Source organism: Dendropsophus ebraccatus, chromosome 12, assembly GCF_027789765.1.
Source record: "Dendropsophus ebraccatus isolate aDenEbr1 chromosome 12, aDenEbr1.pat, whole genome shotgun sequence".
Taxonomy (NCBI): Eukaryota; Metazoa; Chordata; class Amphibia; order Anura; family Hylidae; genus Dendropsophus; species Dendropsophus ebraccatus.
In genome coordinates this window covers 26,846,123-26,865,798 of record NC_091465.1, presented here as the reverse complement: position 1 = coordinate 26,865,798, position 19,676 = coordinate 26,846,123, and the positions used below count along the sequence as shown (strand labels likewise).

The following is a 19,676-nucleotide window of genomic DNA, read 5'->3' as shown; positions in this document are numbered from 1 at the left end:
GCTTGGAGGGTGGTAGCCATGCCCCTAGTGCTCCTAATGGCTTACAGAGCACTGAGGATAAAGGTAACAGACATACCTAATGAGCAGATTAGATTCGACTAATCTGCTGATAGTTCCCCTTTAATATTTCATTGCCATCCAGTTGTCCTTCTTTGCATTACTGCAGTGAAACTCTAATGTGTGCGAACCCTCCCATGATATTATTTCGCTGTAACATGATGATATCATTTCAATGTAATATGAACTTTTTACACTTTTCACAAGTTTTACTCACAGGCCAAATTCTTTGCATTACTGCAATCAAACTCCAATGCGTGCGTACCCTTCCATGATATTATTTCACTGTAACGTGAACTTTTTACTCTTTCTATAAGTTTCACCCACAGGCCAAAGATCACTGACTGTACTTTACATTGTGTGAACAGCTATTGTTTCTGGATGCATGTTCATTATTTTACCGCCAGTTGTAAAGAAACGATGTCTGTGCACAGCGGGAAGCATTGCATTAAATTCAATGCAATGCCGCCCCTGCAGAAAAGAACGGACGCTGATTTCCTTTCAATCAGCGTCCGTTCTTTTCTTAAAAACAACGCTGTGTGAACATAGCCTAAGTATGGATGGCCTAAGCATAAATTACATACTTGAGGTACAGAAGCAAAACTGATTCTCCAAACGAATCCTCCAAGTAGATAAATTATTCATCATGAGGTCGGTCTAGAAGTCACCAAAGAACACGACATGGCCATTTATTAAAAGAAGGAAATTGACTTTATTACAGTTTTATTCTGCATGCTGCTTTTATACAAATATATTGTGGGAAACATATCATGACCCTGTATGACCTTACAGAGGGATTGATAGGTATGGTACATTATTAGTGACATTTATGAATGACTAGTATAGGCTGTAACTATAGGAGACGAAGCTGAAATTGTGAGTATTGGTGAATAAATAGATATATATTTCTGTGAAACTCTGTCTCTAATGTGTATAACCTGCCCAGTAAATAATATTCACAGCTGCAAAGGATGCTGGGAAAAGTGCCCTAGAATAGACATCAATTGTATCAGCATCTATGGGCTTCAGATGAATTCTACGCCTGCCTTTGTATCCAGGTTGAAGTTCACGTCTGTGCTTTTCATATGGTCTTGTGACCTCTGGTAGATCGCTCATTGTGCTTGGAATTGTTGTTTCTTTATGTATGTGCCTACAATTTACTCCGAGGATTGAAACGGAGAATAAAACAATGGCATCTTTACCATCTTGGAGAGTCACCTGAAACACAGGATAAAAGTACAGCTGTAGTAATAAGTAGTCATAAAAAATTAAAGGAGAAACATTACACAACATTATGGAATAGAAGAAACTGTAGCTAAACTTTCACCATTCAGAACATCCCCTGGCTGTAAACCAGAGATGGGCTAGGAAGTGAAGGCTTCAGCATAGGGCACCATTGAGGAAGGGGTTCAGGGGGTTGCTGCTTTATACACCCCTTGCAAAAGTCTGTACTCCAAGTTAACGTGGTAATGAAGCTACCTAAGTACCTAAGTTTTACCACTAGATGTCACTGTTATTCATATATGCACTTGTGTATTGCACAGCTGTAGTGAACAAGGGGTTATGGTAATCTGTACACCAATAAGAGCTCTTTTCTCTACCTATCTCTGCTTATTTTCTTCTTTTGCACTTTCTTCACCACTCACAGGGGACATTACACCTCCTGTAGGAAGTTGTCAGATTACACACCCATACTTAGTGAGTCTTACCTAAGTCTTGGTGGAAAGAGGACGCAAGATAGGACGGTCCCTGCTGTATTCCAGCAGGGCCCTGGCTTTGCCAGGTCCCCACCTAGTCAGTATCCAGTGTAGCCTAGTCTGGAGTGCGTTAGTGGATGGACCTACATGGGAGACGCAGACACCAGTTTCTTGAAAGCAGCACTTCTACTCACTATGCAGTGTTAAACCACTAAAGGAGAGGACGAGTCAGAGAACACCCAATCCTACGCCGTGAACATTTCTAAAAAAAAAAGCAGAACAGTATCCTAAAACAAGAGGAACTGATCCTGATAGAGCAAAGTTGCTACAAGCCTACATACTCTATCTCGCAGTGCGGGTGTCACCAGGTAAACTTGGCCACCCTGCTCAACTCAGGTAACAAGGTCTGGGGCTTGTGTCAACCTGATAGGACAGGTCACCCGACACTGTAAGGCAACATGTGGTACAACAACAACAAAGGTCGAAACACGGGCACAAGTAGTCTTCTATTTTCAAGTCTTTAGTATTCTACTTCTTCTCCCTCTTCTAAAGTTCCGGCAGAGCACACTTCTACCCTGGGTTGGGACTCTCAGTACAAACTCCTCTCTACTACTCTGAACTCTCAGTACAAACTCCTCTCTACTACTCTGAACTCTCAGAACAAACTCCTCTCTACTACTCTAAACCTGCAGTACAAACTCCAATCTACCGTTTATAGCTCTTCTACTTACAAGGCTCTTAGCGCAGATTCTGTTCTGATACGTCTACAATTTATGATCCACTAATGTACAAAGTATTCTTACAAGTAAAGAAGATTTATTTTATGATAACAGGACTCAGTGATTATTGTTCCAGCACCTACACCATCCTTGGGTCATCTCCCCTTTCTGTGGGTGGTTGTACCGATAGTCCGAGTGGGTCACAACAATACTCCGGCCCACTGTGATAAGTACCCAAGGGACTTCCTCACAGCCCGGCAGGTCATCGACCACAGAGGAAAGGCTATAGCTCGCCACCCTAAACTAAAAGCAGGTGTGCCTCCATACCTGTGTGCCCCACTGACACAGGTATCTTGACAGTATACCATCTGGCTGAGCTATATTTCGACCAACCACCACAGTAGTGGCGTAACACTCTACTACCTGGCAAGTGACCGGTCGGCCGTAGTGCACCACAAGCAGAGCATAAAGAGCTTTAGTAATTGTATGTAGTGGGGCGTACTTTAAAGCCAATTTATCAGCAGCTACATACCTTTAATATTTTTTATTGTAGGTATATGCCCCGCTATTTATTATCTTGGCCAGAGCGCTAAAATCTACCCAAAGGTAACTCAGTGCCCACCCCAGCATACACCAATGATCCTTTGTTTCAGACAAAAAATTATCTATATTGACTAAAACCAGAGCCCCCCTTTATTAAACAGGATCTGGGATCTACCAGACACATATATACTATATTGACATCACTACAATCGGTTAGCAGAGCTTTAGTTTGTAGATTACGCAACCACAATGACAAATGGTTATTTTGTAAAATAAAACACGCCGCCAGTAAAACCTGTGGGCTCATTTAGGGAGTTAATGCCCCTTATTACATGTAATATTCAGGCTTTAGTTAGATTAGCTGTACACTACTACAGATCTCACACTAAGTGACCTTTACGCTCTACTTTTATAGAGCTCATTTTGTTCACTACATTCCCTGCCATCAGATACTGTATATTTTTATATATACATTACATGTTCATTAAAAAGCACAAAGCAAGAATCATCCTCTTTTTTTATTAAAGTGAAACTGTCCCCCCTCCCCCCTTTAAGGTCCTATTAGACGGCCCAATCATAAAGTGTAAACAAGCACTGATCTGCTAGATTGGCGCACACTTACTAATCAAATACACAGCAAGGGCTGCACAGACAAAGTTAGTGATGTCTGTGCAGCCCTTGCCTTTAGTGTAAAATAATAAAGTATTTATTTACCTTACCACATTCCCCGGTGCCTTTGGGCCTTCCCCGGTCCCTGCAGCTTTGTCTTCTGTTCCCGTCTGGTCTGGTCTCTGCCATGACAGGACGCTCAGCCAATCAATGGGCGAAATCCTGTTTTGGCCAGTGATTGGCTGAGAGGCCTGTCCAGGTGCAGAGACCGGACCAGACGGGAAAAGAAGACAGAGTTGCAGAGACCGGGAAAGGCCGGAGGACATCAGGGAACATGGTAAAAAGTAAGTAAACACTTTATTATTTTATACTAAGATCATCAGCCATCAGCCATGCTATTACGCGATGCATGACCAATGATTTTAGGCCTGGACCTAAAGAAACGATCAGCAGATGATCATTTCATCAGCTGATCCTTCTCTCCATTACACAGAGCAATCATCAGCTGATCGTTCTATCTATTACACAGAGAGATAATCGGCTGAATTGGCCTCATTCGGACAATTATGGCTCTGTGTAATTGCCCTATGTGTGGTTCTCTGCACCATCCACAAGCTTGGATGCTTAACATTTGATATATTCCTGTATAACAATTGTCTAAGTCTTCTTTCTGCTCTAAAATCGTTTATTTTATCAGTGGACAGTGTAAACTAGGCAGGGCTTGATGGTAGTTGGGCCCTCTCCCCAGCCAGAAGATGGGGCCCAGCTGCTGTGAAGCCCTGCATGGTGACACTGTCCTTATAGGAGATGGGGCCCAGCAGCTGTGACACCCCACCTAGGTGACACTGTCCATATAGGAGATGGGGCCCAGCTGCACAGCCCACCTAGGTGAGACTGTCCCTATAGGAGAGGGGCCCAGCTGCTGTACAGACCACCTAGGTGACACTGTCCATATAGGAGAGGGGGCCCAGCTGCTGTACAGCCCACCTAGGTGACACTGTCCATATAGGAGAGGGGGCCCAGCTGCTGTACAGCCCACCTAGGTGACACTGTCCATATAGGAGAGGGGGTCCAGCTGCTGTACAGCCCACCTAGGTGACACTGTCCATATAGGAGAGGGGGTCCAGCTGCTGTACAGCCCACCTAGGTGACACTGTCCATATAGGAGATGGGGCCCAGCTGCTGTACAGCCCCACCTAGGTGACACTGTCCATATAGGAGATGGGGCCCAGCTGCACAGCCCACCTAGGTGACACTGTCCCTATAGGAGATGGGGCCCAGCAGCTGTGACGCCCCACCTAGGTGACACTGTCCCTATAGGAGAGGGGGTCCAGCTGCTGTACAGCCCACCTAGGTGACACTGTCCATATAGGAGAGGGGGCCCAGCTGCTGTACAGCCCACCTAGGTGACACTGTCCAAACAGGAGAGGGGGCCCAGCAGCTGTACAGCCCACCTAGGTGACACTGTCCCTATAGGAGAGGGGCCCAGCTGCTGTACAGCCCACCTAGGTGACACTGTCCATATAGGAGAGGGGGCCCAGCTGCTGTACAGCCCACCTAGGTGACACTGTCCCTATAGGAGAGGGGCCCAGCTGCTGTACAGCCCACCTAGGTGACACTGGCCATATAGGAGAGGGGGCCCAGCTGCTGTATAGCCCACCTAGGTGACACTGTCCATATAGGAGAGGGGGTCCAGCTGCTGTACAGCCCACCTAGGTGACACTGTCCATATAGGAGAGGGGGCCCAGCAGCTGTGAAGCCCCACCTAGGTGAGACTGTCCTTATAGGAGATGGGGCCCAGCTGCACAGCCCACCTAGGTGACACTGTCCATATAGGAGAGGGGGCCCAGCAGCTGTACAGCCCACCTAGGTGACACTGTCCATATAGGAGAGGGGGCCCAGCTGCTGTACAGTCCACCTAGGTGACACTGTCCATATAGGAGATGGGGCCCAGCTGCACAGCCCACCTAGGTGACACTGTCCCTATAGGAGATGGGGCCCAGCAGCTGTGACGCCCCACCTAGGTGACACTGTCCATATAGGAGAGGGGGCCCAGCAGCTGTACAGCCCACCTAGGTGACACTGTCCCTATAGGAGAGGGGCCCAGCTGCTGTACAGCCCACCTAGGTGACACTGTCCATATAGGAGAGGGGGCCCAGCTGCTGTACAGCCCACCTAGGTGACACTGTCCAAATAGGAGAGGGGGCCCAGCAGCTGTGAAGCCCCACCTAGGTGAGACTGTCCTTATAGGAGATGGGGCCCAGCTGCACAGCCCACCTAGGTGACACTGTCCCTATAGGAGAGGGGCCCAGCTGCTGTACAGCCCACCTAGGTGACACTGTCCATATAGGAGAGGGGGCCCAGCAGCTGTACAGCCCACCTAGGTGACACTGTCCCTATAGGAGAGGGGCCCAGCTGCTGTACAGCCCACCTAGGTGACACTGTCCATATAGGAGAGGGGGCCCAGCTGCTGTACAGCGCACCTAGGTGACACTGTCCAAATAGGAGAGGGGGCCCAGCAGCTGTGAAGCCCCACCTAGGTGAGACTGTCCTTATAGGAGATGGGGCCCAGCTGCACAGCCCACCTAGGTGACACTGTCCATATAGGAGAGGGGGCCCAGCAGCTGTACAGCCCACCTAGGTGACACTGTCCATATAGGAGAGGGGGCCCAGCTGCTGTACAGTCCACCTAGGTGACACTGTCCATATAGGAGATGGGGCCCAGCTGCACAGCCCACCTAGGTGACACTGTCCCTATAGGAGATGGGGCCCAGCAGCTGTGACGCCCCACCTAGGTGACACTGTCCATATAGGAGAGGGGGCCCAGCAGCTGTACAGCCCACCTAGGTGACACTGTCCCTATAGGAGAGGGGCCCAGCTGCTGTACAGCCCACCTAGGTGACACTGTCCATATAGGAGAGGGGGCCCAGCTGCTGTACAGCCCACCTAGGTGACACTGTCCAAATAGGAGAGGGGGCCCAGCAGCTGTGAAGCCCCACCTAGGTGAGACTGTCCTTATAGGAGATGGGGCCCAGCTGCACAGCCCACCTAGGTGACACTGTCCCTATAGGAGAGGGGCCCAGCTGCTGTACAGCCCACCTAGGTGACACTGTCCATATAGGAGAGGGGGCCCAGCAGCTGTACAGCCCACCTAGGTGACACTGTCCCTATAGGAGAGGGGCCCAGCTGCTGTACAGCCCACCTAGGTGACACTGTCCATATAGGAGAGGGGGCCCAGCTGCTGTACAGCGCACCTAGGTGACACTGTCCAAATAGGAGAGGGGGCCCAGCAGCTGTGAAGCCCCACCTAGGTGAGACTGTCCTTATAGGAGATGGGGCCCAGCTGCACAGCCCACCTAGGTGACACTGCCCCTATAGGAGAGGGGGCCCAGCTGCTGTACAGCCCACCTAGGTGACACTGTCCATATAGGAGAGGGGGCCCAGCTGCTGTACAGCCCACCTAGGTGACACTGTCCACATAGGAGATGGGGCCAAAATGCTGTGAATCCCCGCCTAGGTGACACTGTCCACATAGGAGATGGGGCCCAGCTGCTGTGAAGCCCTGCCTAGGTGACACTGTCCACCGATAAAATAAAGTGAGAGCAGGGGGTGACAGTATCAATTTTAAATGTCTATAAAATGATATTTAGTTTTTCTAAATTGACTTCCTTTTATGATAGCCTATTTTCTTTAGTCACTAGTTCATGCTACCCTTAGACAGCATAAACCTACTCTAAGTAAGTACTATATCACTAATAAAGGCTTGCTGCCTTGGAAGTCATGTAAGGCCTATGCTTTTCCTAATGTCTGATGCATTTCTTCATTCGCTATACACTGTATAACCCTTCCACTTTTTGGAGATAAAGAACACATCTTCCTTCCTTATCACCTACTCTCCCTAAGTTTGTCCATTATTATTGTTGATCCTTTATGTTCATAGACCCATTCTCTGACTGTACCGTTGCCCAGGGCCGGCACCAGCCACCTATACATTATTTACTCTCACATGTTTGACTATGGTGATTGGTAGAAGAGATGGTGACTATACTGTGCATTATCTCAATGAAACAATGAATGGAGGAAAATAAAGAAAACAATCTTATTGTATAATTATAATTGTAGCTTAGCCTTTTATCACAATGCCTGACCTTGCTCTTCTTCTTGTGTTCTTCCGTCTTCTTTTGCTTCTTCATATAATCAGCGTTGAAGTGGGCAAATGCATATTCTACAAGCGCGGCAAACACGAAGACATAGCAAATCAAGAAATAGACATCCAGAGCTTTGATGGCCGATGCTCTGGGAAGTGAAGATCGTGCACTGACCATAAGAGTTGTCATAGTAAGCACAGTAGTTATTCCTAGGGAAACAAATGTACGAAATTATATATATATATATATATATATATATATATATATATATATATATATATATAATGTATTTATTCTGGCCTATAACTGCACCGCATCAAAATTGAAGAACGTGCATTGACTATTGACTTTAATCTGTTCTATTCCATTTACTTTCACCCATAAAATATCACAACCTACATGATTGAGCAGTAAATATCCTCTCACAAATGTATAATCAACCATTCCATAATTCTGGTGCATGTTCATTAGTATTCTATCCACACGTCAGGGTATACGTGCTATGCAGGTCAATATAGGCAGAATTATTCACATACAAAATATGTTTTCTACCTAGTGAGTGAACGTATCTAAAATTTTTGCATGTAGCTGATCAATACTCATTTATGAGGGATTTTTGAAAGGTTAAATATCCCTTTACATCATTCAGTTATAAAAAGTGGCACCAGACACAGTATTTAGACCCAGACCCCATGTTTTATCATAACTAAATGAATACCCACAGGAATTACAAAAACACAAGAAACTCGGTTGACTAAGATGTTGCTGCCACCACAAATTAGAAAATTCAAGTACATAATAATAATTAAAATAAATCAATATATATATATAAATATATATATATATATATATATATATATATATATATATATATATACACACACACACACACACACACACACACACAGTCGTACCTTGGTTTAAAAGCGTTTTGCAAGAAGAGTTTACTGTTTTCCAAAATTGTAACTTGGTTTAAGAGCATTGCTTTGGTTTAAGAGCTCCCTATACTGAGTGGGAGGGGGAGCAAGGGAGAAGCATGGTCTGCATAGGTGTTCTACAGCTCTGTACCCTGACCCAGGAAATCTCCCTCACCTTCCAAATTATGGCAGATCCACTTCCTTTCTACTTTATGCTCCCTGTAGTCTCTGTCAGCCCTTGTGTTTCCCATCCTCTCCATTCCTGCACTTACACTGCTGCTATAATGTGCCTGCACTTACAGTCAGCTATACACACTGCTGGTATAATGTGGCTGCACTTACACTAAGCCATTCACACTGCTGTATAGAAAAGTTTCTGTTACTGTCCTCCTGCACAGCTCTGTGATTCTCACTTCCTGATTGGTCCATGCTGAACAAACACCCCTTCCCCATTGCTGCCATGTGACCACACAGACCTCTGACAGCAACCCTGCTTTTCTATTCAGCCTTTGCACATACTATACATTATACTCCCCATGCTGATTGTTATTATGTACAGTAACTTATAATACAACATATTCAGCTGCTTCTAAATGTTTGTTTCATTAGTGTTACATGTTATTCAGAATTAAAAAAAATCATTATTTTTGGGGTGTGGAACCAATTGTCTGCATTTCAGTGATTTCTTATGTGAAAATTTGCTTTGGTTTAAGAGTGGATTTGGATTACAAGCACAGGCCCTGAGCGAGTTATGCTTGTAATTAGGGATGGTCCGAACCGAGTTCGGTTCGGGTTCGTACGAACCCGAACTCTCGGTAATGATTCCCGCTGTCTGCCCGCTCTGTGCAGCGGGCGGATCCAGCGGGAGGACCGCCTGGAAAACTGGGATACAGCCATAGCCATAGGCTGTATCCCAGTTTTCCAGGTGGTCCTTCCGCTGTATCCGCCCGCTCCACGGAGCGGGCAGACAGCGGGAATCTAATGCCGAGCGTTTGGGTTCATACGAACCCGAACCTCGGAGTGTTCGGACCATCCCTACTTGTAATCACCGATGTATATACATTTGCTTTAACATTATAAGCGATTGAAAAATTGATAAGAAAAGTTACCCAGTGATACTCTAGCAGGGACAGCAGACTGACTGATCCAAAACGAAACCCATGACATGGCCACAAGTAAGATGGATGGCACGTAGGACTGTATGATGTACATCCCTCGATTTCTTTTCAACTGAAAACGAAGAGTCAGTCTAGGAAACTGACCTGCTAAAATATAAGAAGAGAACCGCCAGAATTTTTATTTAGTTTCCTACATAGATATTTAGTAGAACAAACCGGTACTTGACTTCATGCATCACATTTAATTGAAATTCTGCATATATAGCTGTATCGTGGTAAATACTTGAAATCAAAGTATTTTAGGAGTGATACCTTTATTGGCCAACAAAAAACTGTTAGAGCTGTGAGCTTTCGGGATTCACAAGATCCCTTCGTCAGACAAGTTCACAAATGAATGACTTACAGAAACAGCACAACATTTTAGGGATGTTACAAGCCAGAAGGGAGAGACATCTGTGAATGGGGGGGGGGGGGGTGAGGGGGTATATACATCACGTAGATGAGCCAGGGCAATAAAAAGGACTTGTTGTAAATTAAAGGTTATTTGGAAGTCCAAGATTGTTGGTCAGTTCAGTCTTATCTGTGGAGTGTGTCCATGTAGTGGGCCATAAATCCAGGTGCCAGGTTTAATCCATGTGTTAATGACTGGAATGTTTTTATCAATTTGAATTCCCACACTTTCCTCTCTCTGTCACTCTGGAAGTGACCTTTGAGGACCATAACCCTTAAATCTGTTATTCTATGGTCCAGTCCTGAGAAATGTTGGCCTACAGGGGTGTTGAGACTTCTTTTTATTGTATGTCTATGTAAGTTCATTCTAGTTTGTAGTTTCTGTTTTGTTTCCCCAATGTAAATCCCTGTGGGGCATCGTGTACACTTTATCATGTAGACCACAATGGAGGATGTACATGAGAAAGCATTGGTGATTGTGTAGTGTCGCTGTGTGTTGGGGATGCAGATTGTGTTTGTTTGTAATATGTGGGGACATGTGCTGCATTTTCTGTTGTTGCAGGGGAAGGTGCCAGTCTCTGTTGTTGATGTCAGAGCGCTTTTTACAAGGAGGTTTCTTAAATTCGGGGGTTGTTTGAATGAAAGAAGAGGTAATTCTGGGAAAATCTCTTTCAGTCTGTTGTCCCTCTGGAATATTGGTTGTAGTTCAGCAGCAATCTTTTTTAGGATCTTCATATTAGGGTTATAGGTGACCACCAATGGCACCCGGCTGTTCTCCTCCTTCTGCTTATATTCCAGGAGGCTTTGTCTTGGAATTCTTTTGGCTCTGTGGATCTGTTCATCAATGGTTATTGGATGGTAGCCTTGTTTTAGGAATGTCTCTCTTAAAGATGATAGGTGGTGTTCTCTATCTTTATCATCAGAACAAATCCTAATGTATCTGAGGGCTTGGCTATAGATGATGGACTTTTTTGTGTGGTTTGGATGAAAGCTGTTCCATTTTAAGTATGCTGGGTGGCCTGTAGGTTTTTTGTAGATTGATGTTTGTATGGTGTTGTTCTCTATAGATATGGTTGTGTCCAGGAAATGGATTTTGGATTTGGAGTAGCTGAGTGTGAGTTTGTTGGTGGGATGGAAATTATTAAAGTTGCTGTGGAAGGTGAGCAGTTCCTCTTCCGATGCTGTCCAAATGATGAGTAAATCATCAATGTACCGGAAATAAGCTAGAGGTTTGATCATACAAGTATTTAGGAACTCCTCCTCCAATTTGGCCATGAAGAGATTGGCATATTGAGGAGACATTTTGCTTCCCATAGCACTTCCCATACATTGCAGATACATGTCTTCCCCAAAACAGAATGGATTTTAACTCACATACTGACACGGAACAAGAACCTACAAAAAAGAAAAAGAGGACAACCTGGACTCCACAACCCGGACATAATCAAACCCTGGATTACTACATAGACTGTTTTAGAAAGAAAGTTAAATCTGGTATTTTGGATAAACAACACAACCAAACACATAACCTCAGTGCAGAGGAAAGGAAAGCTATAAAATCTCTAAAACTTAACAAAAATATCATTATTAAACCGGCAGATAAAGGAGGAGCTGTAGTGATTATGAGCACGTCTGATTATATCAAGGAAGCAAAGAGACAACTCCAGGACAGAAGATACTACAAGCCATTGCAGGAGGACCCCACAAAACGATATACTAAGGAACTCTTAAACGTCATAGGGAGCTTCAACTCTACATCTACCAATCTACTGGACCTTGTACCAGACAATCCCAAAATGGGGACTTTCTACATCCTACCAAAAATACATAAAGAAGGTAATCCAGGGAGACCAATCATCTCTGGTATTGGGACACTAACAGAAGCCATCTCTGGCTGGGTTGAAAATATTTTAAAGCCTTTGGTGAAGCAAACACCCAGTTATGTCCAGGACACCACTGACATTCTCTACAAACTGTCAGCCCTGGGCCCACTACCACAGGATACAATATTGGCCACCATGGATGTGAAATCTCTGTATTCAAACATCCCCCATGAGGATGGCATTGCTGCCTGCCAACACTTCCTTCAGAAACACAACAGAGCCATGGAACCAACAACACAACTCATCAGGTTTGTGCTTAGCCATGACTATTTTTGTTTTGGGGAAGACATGTATCTGCAATGTATGGGAAGTGCTATGGGAAGCAAAATGTCTCCTCAATATGCCAATCTCTTCATGGCCAAATTGGAGGAGGAGTTCCTAAATACTTGTATGATCAAACCTCTAGCTTATTTCCGGTACATTGATGATTTACTCATCATTTGGACAGCATCGGAAGAGGAACTGCTCACCTTCCACAGCAACTTTAATAATTTCCATCCCACCATCAAACTCACACTCAGCTACTCCAAATCCAAAATCCATTTCCTGGACACAACCATATCTATAGAGAACAACACCATACAAACATCAATCTACAAAAAACCTACAGGCCACCCAGCATACTTAAAATGGAACAGCTTTCATCCAAACCACACAAAAAAGTCCATCATCTATAGCCAAGCCCTCAGATACATTAGGATTTGTTCTGATGATAAAGATAGAGAACACCACCTATCATCTTTAAGAGAGACATTCCTAAAACAAGGCTACCATCCAATAACCATTGATGAACAGATCCACAGAGCCAAAAGAATTCCAAGACAAAGCCTCCTGGAATATAAGCAGAAGGAGGAGAACAGCCGGGTGCCATTGGTGGTCACCTATAACCCTAATATGAAGATCCTAAAAAAGATTGCTGCTGAACTACAACCAATATTCCAGAGGGACAACAGACTGAAAGAGATTTTCCCAGAATTACCTCTTCTTTCATTCAAACAACCCCCGAATTTAAGAAACCTCCTTGTAAAAAGCGCTCTGACATCAACAACAGAGACTGGCACCTTCCCCTGCAACAACAGAAAATGCAGCACATGTCCCCACATATTACAAACAAACACAATCTGCATCCCCAACACACAGCGAGACTACACAATCACCAATGCTTTCTCATGTACATCCTCCAATGTGGTCTACATGATAAAGTGTACACGATGCCCCACAGGGATTTACATTGGGGAAACAAAACAGAAACTACAAACTAGAATGAACTTACATAGACATACAATAAAAAGAAGTCTCAACACCCCTGTAGGCCAACATTTCTCAGGACTGGACCATAGAATAACAGATTTAAGGGTTATGGTCCTCAAAGGTCACTTCCAGAGTGACAGAGAGAGGAAAGTGTGGGAATTCAAATTGATAAAAACATTCCAGTCATTAACACATGGATTAAACCTGGCACCTGGATTTATGGCCCACTACATGGACACACTCCACAGATAAGACTGAACTGACCAACAATCTTGGACTTCCAAATAACCTTTAATTTACAACAAGTCCTTTTTATTGCCCTGGCTTATCTACGTGATGTATATACCCCCTCACCCCCCCCCCCCCCCCCATTCACAGATGTCTCTCCCTTCTGGCTTGTAACATCCCTAAAATGTTGTGCTGTTTCTGTAAGTCATTCATTTGTGAACTTGTCTGACGAAGGGATCTTGTGAATCCCGAAAGCTCACAGCTCTAACAGTTTTTTGTTGGCCAATAAAGGTATCACTCCTAAAATACTTTGATTTCAAGTATTTACCACGATATGGATTTTTCTGGCTAACACGGTACCATACTATACATTTTTCAAGAAGCATATATAGCTGCAAAGAAAACATGTAGAAAATATTTAGCATTTCACCACATATTGATTAGGCCTATTTGTGCCCCCATATAGTAGTTAGGGCCTTTCTGTGCCCCCATATAGTATTTAGGGCTTTTCTGTGCCCCCATATAGTATTTAGGGCTTTTCTGTGCTCCCATATAGTAGGTAGGGCCTTTCTTTGTCTCCATATGATAGTAAGGTCTTTCTCTCTGCTACCATACAGTAGTAAGGCCTACGCTTTGCCCCCATATACTGTTAGGCCCCCTCTGTGTCTTCATATAGTATTTAGGCTAAATATGTGCTCCCATATAGAATACAGGCCCCCTCTGTGGCCCCATAAGGCCCATAGAAAGGAAAAGATCCTGTCACACAAATTCTTTACTGCTTCTTTCGCCTCTGTCCCCCTAGCGCCAATCTGGGCTACCCGCTCTATTAATAAGCATTAGAAGGTGCGGGCCAGCCAGAGGCAGATTGGCACTATGGGGGCTGGGCAATGCTACTAACCCCCTGTGCTCCGAACAGTCTTACTGAACTGAGGAGCTAGAGACATATCTTCATTCTCTAAGCCTCCTGCGCAATAGGGGGCTATCAGAAGACTAGATACAGCTAACCTGCTAATAGTTCCTCTTTAAGTACTACAAAAAGTCTTTTCAGTGCACTATACTACACTACATTAGGTTGAATTTGGACATTTGTATATATTTAAGTCAATAAATGTTATCTTGTAAGTACAAGTCTAGTTATTATATGCTGCATCTCTGTATATTTGGTTAGTCGACCCCTATACCCTTTTGCAGAAGATGTGAAGAAGTCTGCAAATGGATAAAAAACAACTCTAAATTATACAACACACATATTTATTATCTTTATAGAAATGTCAAACATGAGTGGGAACAAGGTGCTTTTCTGTCTTGACAGTTTTCAGAAACTCATGTCTCTCTATATATATACTTCCCACAGTGTTCACTTCATGCTTTCTGCTTTGCTCTGAGTTTGTACTTGCCTATGGGTGATGTGTTTCTCCAATACATATGTAACAGCACCACCCTGCTGATAAAAAGAAACGCTAACACATACGTCCTCTGCCTAATAGTGTAGTGCTTAGTAATGGGGAAGCTCTGATGAACAGGAATCAAAGGGAACCTTGATCTAATGCACGGAAGCAGGCTCCACATAGCCTCCAAGGGGCAAAAGCTATAAATCTTTTATATTTTATGTTTTAAACTTACCCCATGTGCAGATCTGTATTTATAAGATGACGTTTTTTGAGAATACATTCAGTGGAAAGGAAGTTGTAAAAAAAAAAATTAACTGTCTGCTGCTCTATGTTCTGGACCTTCAGTTCTTAATAGTAAAAAGAGCCTTGTCCATGGCCCCACTAAGGCTTCATTCACACGGCCGCAAAACTTGTGAGTTACGGAAAAATTTATATCCAATTTGTTTCTTCCATGTGCCTATCCACACATCTGTAAATTTTGCGGAAAAATGTCCTAGCTCGGACCGTAATTACGGCACAGACACACTTATAGAAGTCTACGGGATCCATATTTTTTATGTGGACGTTTTATGCGCAAAAGATGTGCATTCCCAAGTTTAGCTAGTGTCACTATTTTGACCATTTCTCCTTATTTTACTTACTTTCCACTTTTACGGATCTAGAAAAAAATACAGACACTACGGATGAACAACGGACAGATTTTTGCGGCTTATGGACTCAAAAATATACAGACTTGTGAATGAGGCCTAAGAGTGTGATCTATACTTGTGGTTTTTTTTACACTTACTATAACCAAATGCATTGGGTATCCAGAAGAAGGCTAAGGGTCCTATTCCACGGACCGAGGAGGGCCCGATCAACGATGTAAACGAGCGGCGATCTGCTAGATCGCCGCTCGTTTACTGGGCCTATTCCACGGCCCGATGATCGTTGAGCGAGGTCTGCAAGGACATCGTTACCGATGTCCTTGCAGCAGCAGTAATACATTACCTGTCCAGGCTTCTCCGCGCTGTCTTCATCCCAGGGTCCCGTGCGCTCTATCTTCTGAATGGCCGGTCAGCTGACAGGCCACACTCAGCCAATCACAGGCCGCGGCGGTCCCGGCCTGTGATTGGCTGAGCGCTGCTGCTGTCAAATCGTCGGTCGCCCGCCGCGCACCACTAGAAAGGGACGGGGGGGCCTTCTGGTGTAGTATATCACGGATTAATCAGTAGGTAAGGAGAATGAGTAGATCTCTAACCTAGGAGAGTGCTAAGATATAGGCACAACTCTATGTATAACACCTCCTCCACCACTGTTTATGAGCCTGACAAAGGCGCTCTCGTAATACAGTGCCAAAACGCGTTGTAACAGTTATTATTTTTGAAGTATCATCGTGCTGGGTCCCACTGCTGTGACTGCGGCTATTTTGGTATGATTGTCAGTCTGACGTGTGACTACTACATTTGACACCCCCACACATGTGCTAAGGCCAAATCAAAGGGCTCTGGTCCCAGACAGTTCTAGCTAGGATAGTTTCCTTCCATGGACATGATGAAGCCCCCAGAGAAATCTGTATCTGAAAGCTGATCTGTATGATTCATGAAGTTTATAAATGCTGGATTTTTTTAAACCCTTTAAAGTTGTGGCTGATATTACTTGTTCAAGCAGATGAGGAAGAGGAAGCCAACTCTCATTAAAGAAATCTGTGGTATGAAAACTCATTTTTCAAGCAGTAGTCCATGGGAAAAAAGTATGCAAAATAGCTCTTCTCTGGAAGAAAACTCGTACTAGCTGAACCTAAGAGACTCGTCCTTTTGGCGAAGACTTTGGTTTGGCTAGTATGAGATTGTCTCGCTTCTGGAGCAGAGCTAATTTGCAAGCAAATGAAAGGGAACGCTATGATTTATCAATAATTAGGCTCCCTCTACTGGCGGACTAGGCACAAAGGATGGGGGAGATTTCTTTTTAAAAATTAAAATGTCAGAAGACTGCAAAAAAAAAAAAAAAAAAAAAGGAACATTTGGAGAAATTGCTGTTTCCACAGTTACCGGAAAAAAAAATGTTTTTTTCTTCCTGTGCCGGCAGTTTGTATTTAAATTTTTCATTGAAAATATTTGTTGATGTGTTATTCGTCTCCCTTCAGGACACCCGCTGATCTAATGAAGGATGCTGGATGCTGATCTGCTGAATAATAAACAGCTGGGATATTGATTGCAGAGAGTGATGTTTACAATTACTGGAATAGGCTGACACGAGAAATCAGACATACGTCTCACCCTCCGAAAGACAGAACCCAGAGAAAACCTCTTCTGCAGATGAAAAGTCACAGTCATAGGCGATAGGCTAGACTCATTTCTTTTCCTCACTCAGAGGGGCTGATGTTTAGTATAGAAATTTGGGATTGAAAACTCTTAAATGTATGTAATGGAAAGAAAAGATTTAAGGGTATAAACCCACACACCGTATACGCAGCGTATTTACTGCAGCGATACGCAGCAAATACGCAGCAGATTAGATCTAAATAACTGAACACAGCATCAAATCTCCACCATGAAATCTGCTGCGTATTTGTTGCGTATCTGCTGTGTATATGGTGTGTGGGTTTGTACCCTTAGGCTAGGTTCAGACTATGTAACTGTGCGGCTGTATTTGCGGCTGTAATTGTGCGGCGGTATTTTTGGTGGTTCATGCGTACGCTGGAAAGTATACGATATACGGCTGCACAGTGCACACTATGTATGAATCTACGGCCCTATCGTAAACGGACCCGTAAAAAATGAATAAGACCATTGTTTGCGGCTGGAAATGCGGCCGTGGATTGACAGGCGGTCCGTACGGAGTACTTCAAAAATAGCCGGCAATGATGCCGAATGCCGATGCCTCTAATAGTTAATATATTAAATTAATAAAACACATTTTCTTTGTAGTAAAGTCCCTTTCGTTGTTCAATAATTTAATTCTAACGAATCCATCATTTTGCAATTAAATATACTGTTAAAATAAATATATATATAAATAAATGTATATTTATATATATATTTATTTTTTGACAGTATATTTAATTGCACAATGATGGATTCGTTAGAATTAAATTATTGAACAACGAAACGGAATTTATTTAATCGAAAATGTGTTTTATTAATTAAATATTAATTAGTACAGGAAGCTCCATAAGCCGTTAAAGGACAACTCCCCGGGACCCCAAAAAAAAAAAAAAACACAGACACACACAGACACCATACTCACCATCTCTCCGGTGACGATCGCAACTCGATTCGCCCGCTGTCCGCCTCTCCGTCGCCGCCGTCCGCCATCCAGCGATGTCTCCAACTTCCGGGTCCAGGGGATGGAAAAGGCTGCCAGTGCGCTTGCGCACCGGCAGCCTTTTCATTGGCTGGAGCGCATCACATGGCTTCCAGCAAGCTCAGCCAATCAGGGCTGAGCAAGCTGGAAGCCATGTGATGCGCTCCAGCCAATGAAAAGGCTGCTGGTGCGCATGTGCACCAGCAGCCTTTTCATCCCCATTCCCTTTGCATGAAGACGCCGAGGAGGAAGAAGACCCGGACCGCCCCTCGGCTCTGACGTCGTCGTCACCAGATGCCGCCCCGGAGAAGAGGACCGTGACGATCGTAATAGGTAATGTATACATTCCTTAACTTCCGGGGTGGGGGGTCGGGGGTCCGAAAGTGGGGGAAGGGGGCCAGGCCGGGTATTTAACCACATTACAAAGTTATATAACTTTGTAATGTGTGTTAAATGAGCCAAAAAAAATTTTTGTGGGAGTTGTCCTTTAATTCATATTGTCGGCAAAAGAGCTTTCTGTACTAATCATCACTTTACTTTCTTTAAAACATCAAATGTTTCTTCTAATTATGTTATCACAATAGCATTATTAGAAGAAACATTTAGAATTATATCTGCGCTCAGCTGATTGGCTGATCGGCTCAGCGCACATATAATTAGCGGGTCCGCAGCACAGTGACTTCATTGTGCTGCGGACCAGCGAAGAGGCAACATCGGGGTGAGTATAGAGCTCTTAACCCCTTGGGGGCCAGACTGTAAGCAGCGATCTGTAAAGATGCAGCATACTGTAAGGAGCACAACACCGCTCACAATGATGGGTGTTGTGCTCCTGTTTTTGTGTTTTTTATGTGTTTCTCCCTTTTTGTTTTTCAGATATCGGTATCCCGTGGATTACGTCGGATTCCGTGGACTACGTTGATGACCAGCGGTTGTTTGTTGTTGTTTTTTTAATAAAATGGTCAATGAGGGGTGTGGGGGTGTTTTTATTTGAATTAAAAAAATGTTTCACTTGTGTCTTGTCTTTATTTCTTTACTTTATAGACTTAGTAGTGGAAGCCGTCTAATAGACGGAATCCATTACTAAGTCAGGGCCTAGTGTTAGCTGGTATAAAATGGCTAACACTAACCCCCTATTATTACCCCAGTACCCAATGCCACCAGGGGTACTGGGAAGAGCCGGGTGCCAGTGGTCCCGGAGCGTCAAAATTGGCGCTCCTGGACCGGGCGGCAGCAGGCTGGTAAGATTTAGGCTGGGGAGGGCCTAAACCAATGGCTCTTCCCACCCTGGTGTTACCAGGCTGCTGTCGTTTGGTTTTTAACCCGGCTGGTTATAAAAATAGGGGGGACCCTATGCGGGTTTTTTTTAAATAAATAAATAAT

The 19,676-nt window shown here is 44.2% G+C and overlaps 1 protein-coding gene across 2 annotated transcripts in view; it reads right to left on the bottom strand.

Moving 5' to 3' along the window:
• Positions 1-821: 821 nt before the first annotated feature.
• Positions 822-19,676, bottom strand: part of GABRD (gamma-aminobutyric acid type A receptor subunit delta) — a 31,452-nt gene continuing 12,597 nt past the window's right edge. Inside the window, exons 7-9 of one of the 2 annotated variants that reach the window (XM_069948010.1) lie at positions 9,800-9,955; positions 7,774-7,982; positions 822-1,275 (exon numbers count right to left, since the gene is read on the bottom strand). In XM_069948010.1, coding sequence (XP_069804111.1) covers positions 982-1,275; positions 7,774-7,982; positions 9,800-9,955 — 659 coding nt within the window. In that variant the 3' untranslated portion in view covers positions 822-981. The remainder of the gene's footprint in view (positions 1,276-7,773; positions 7,983-9,799; positions 9,956-19,676) is intronic. The other variant, XM_069948011.1, reaches the window with a different exon arrangement.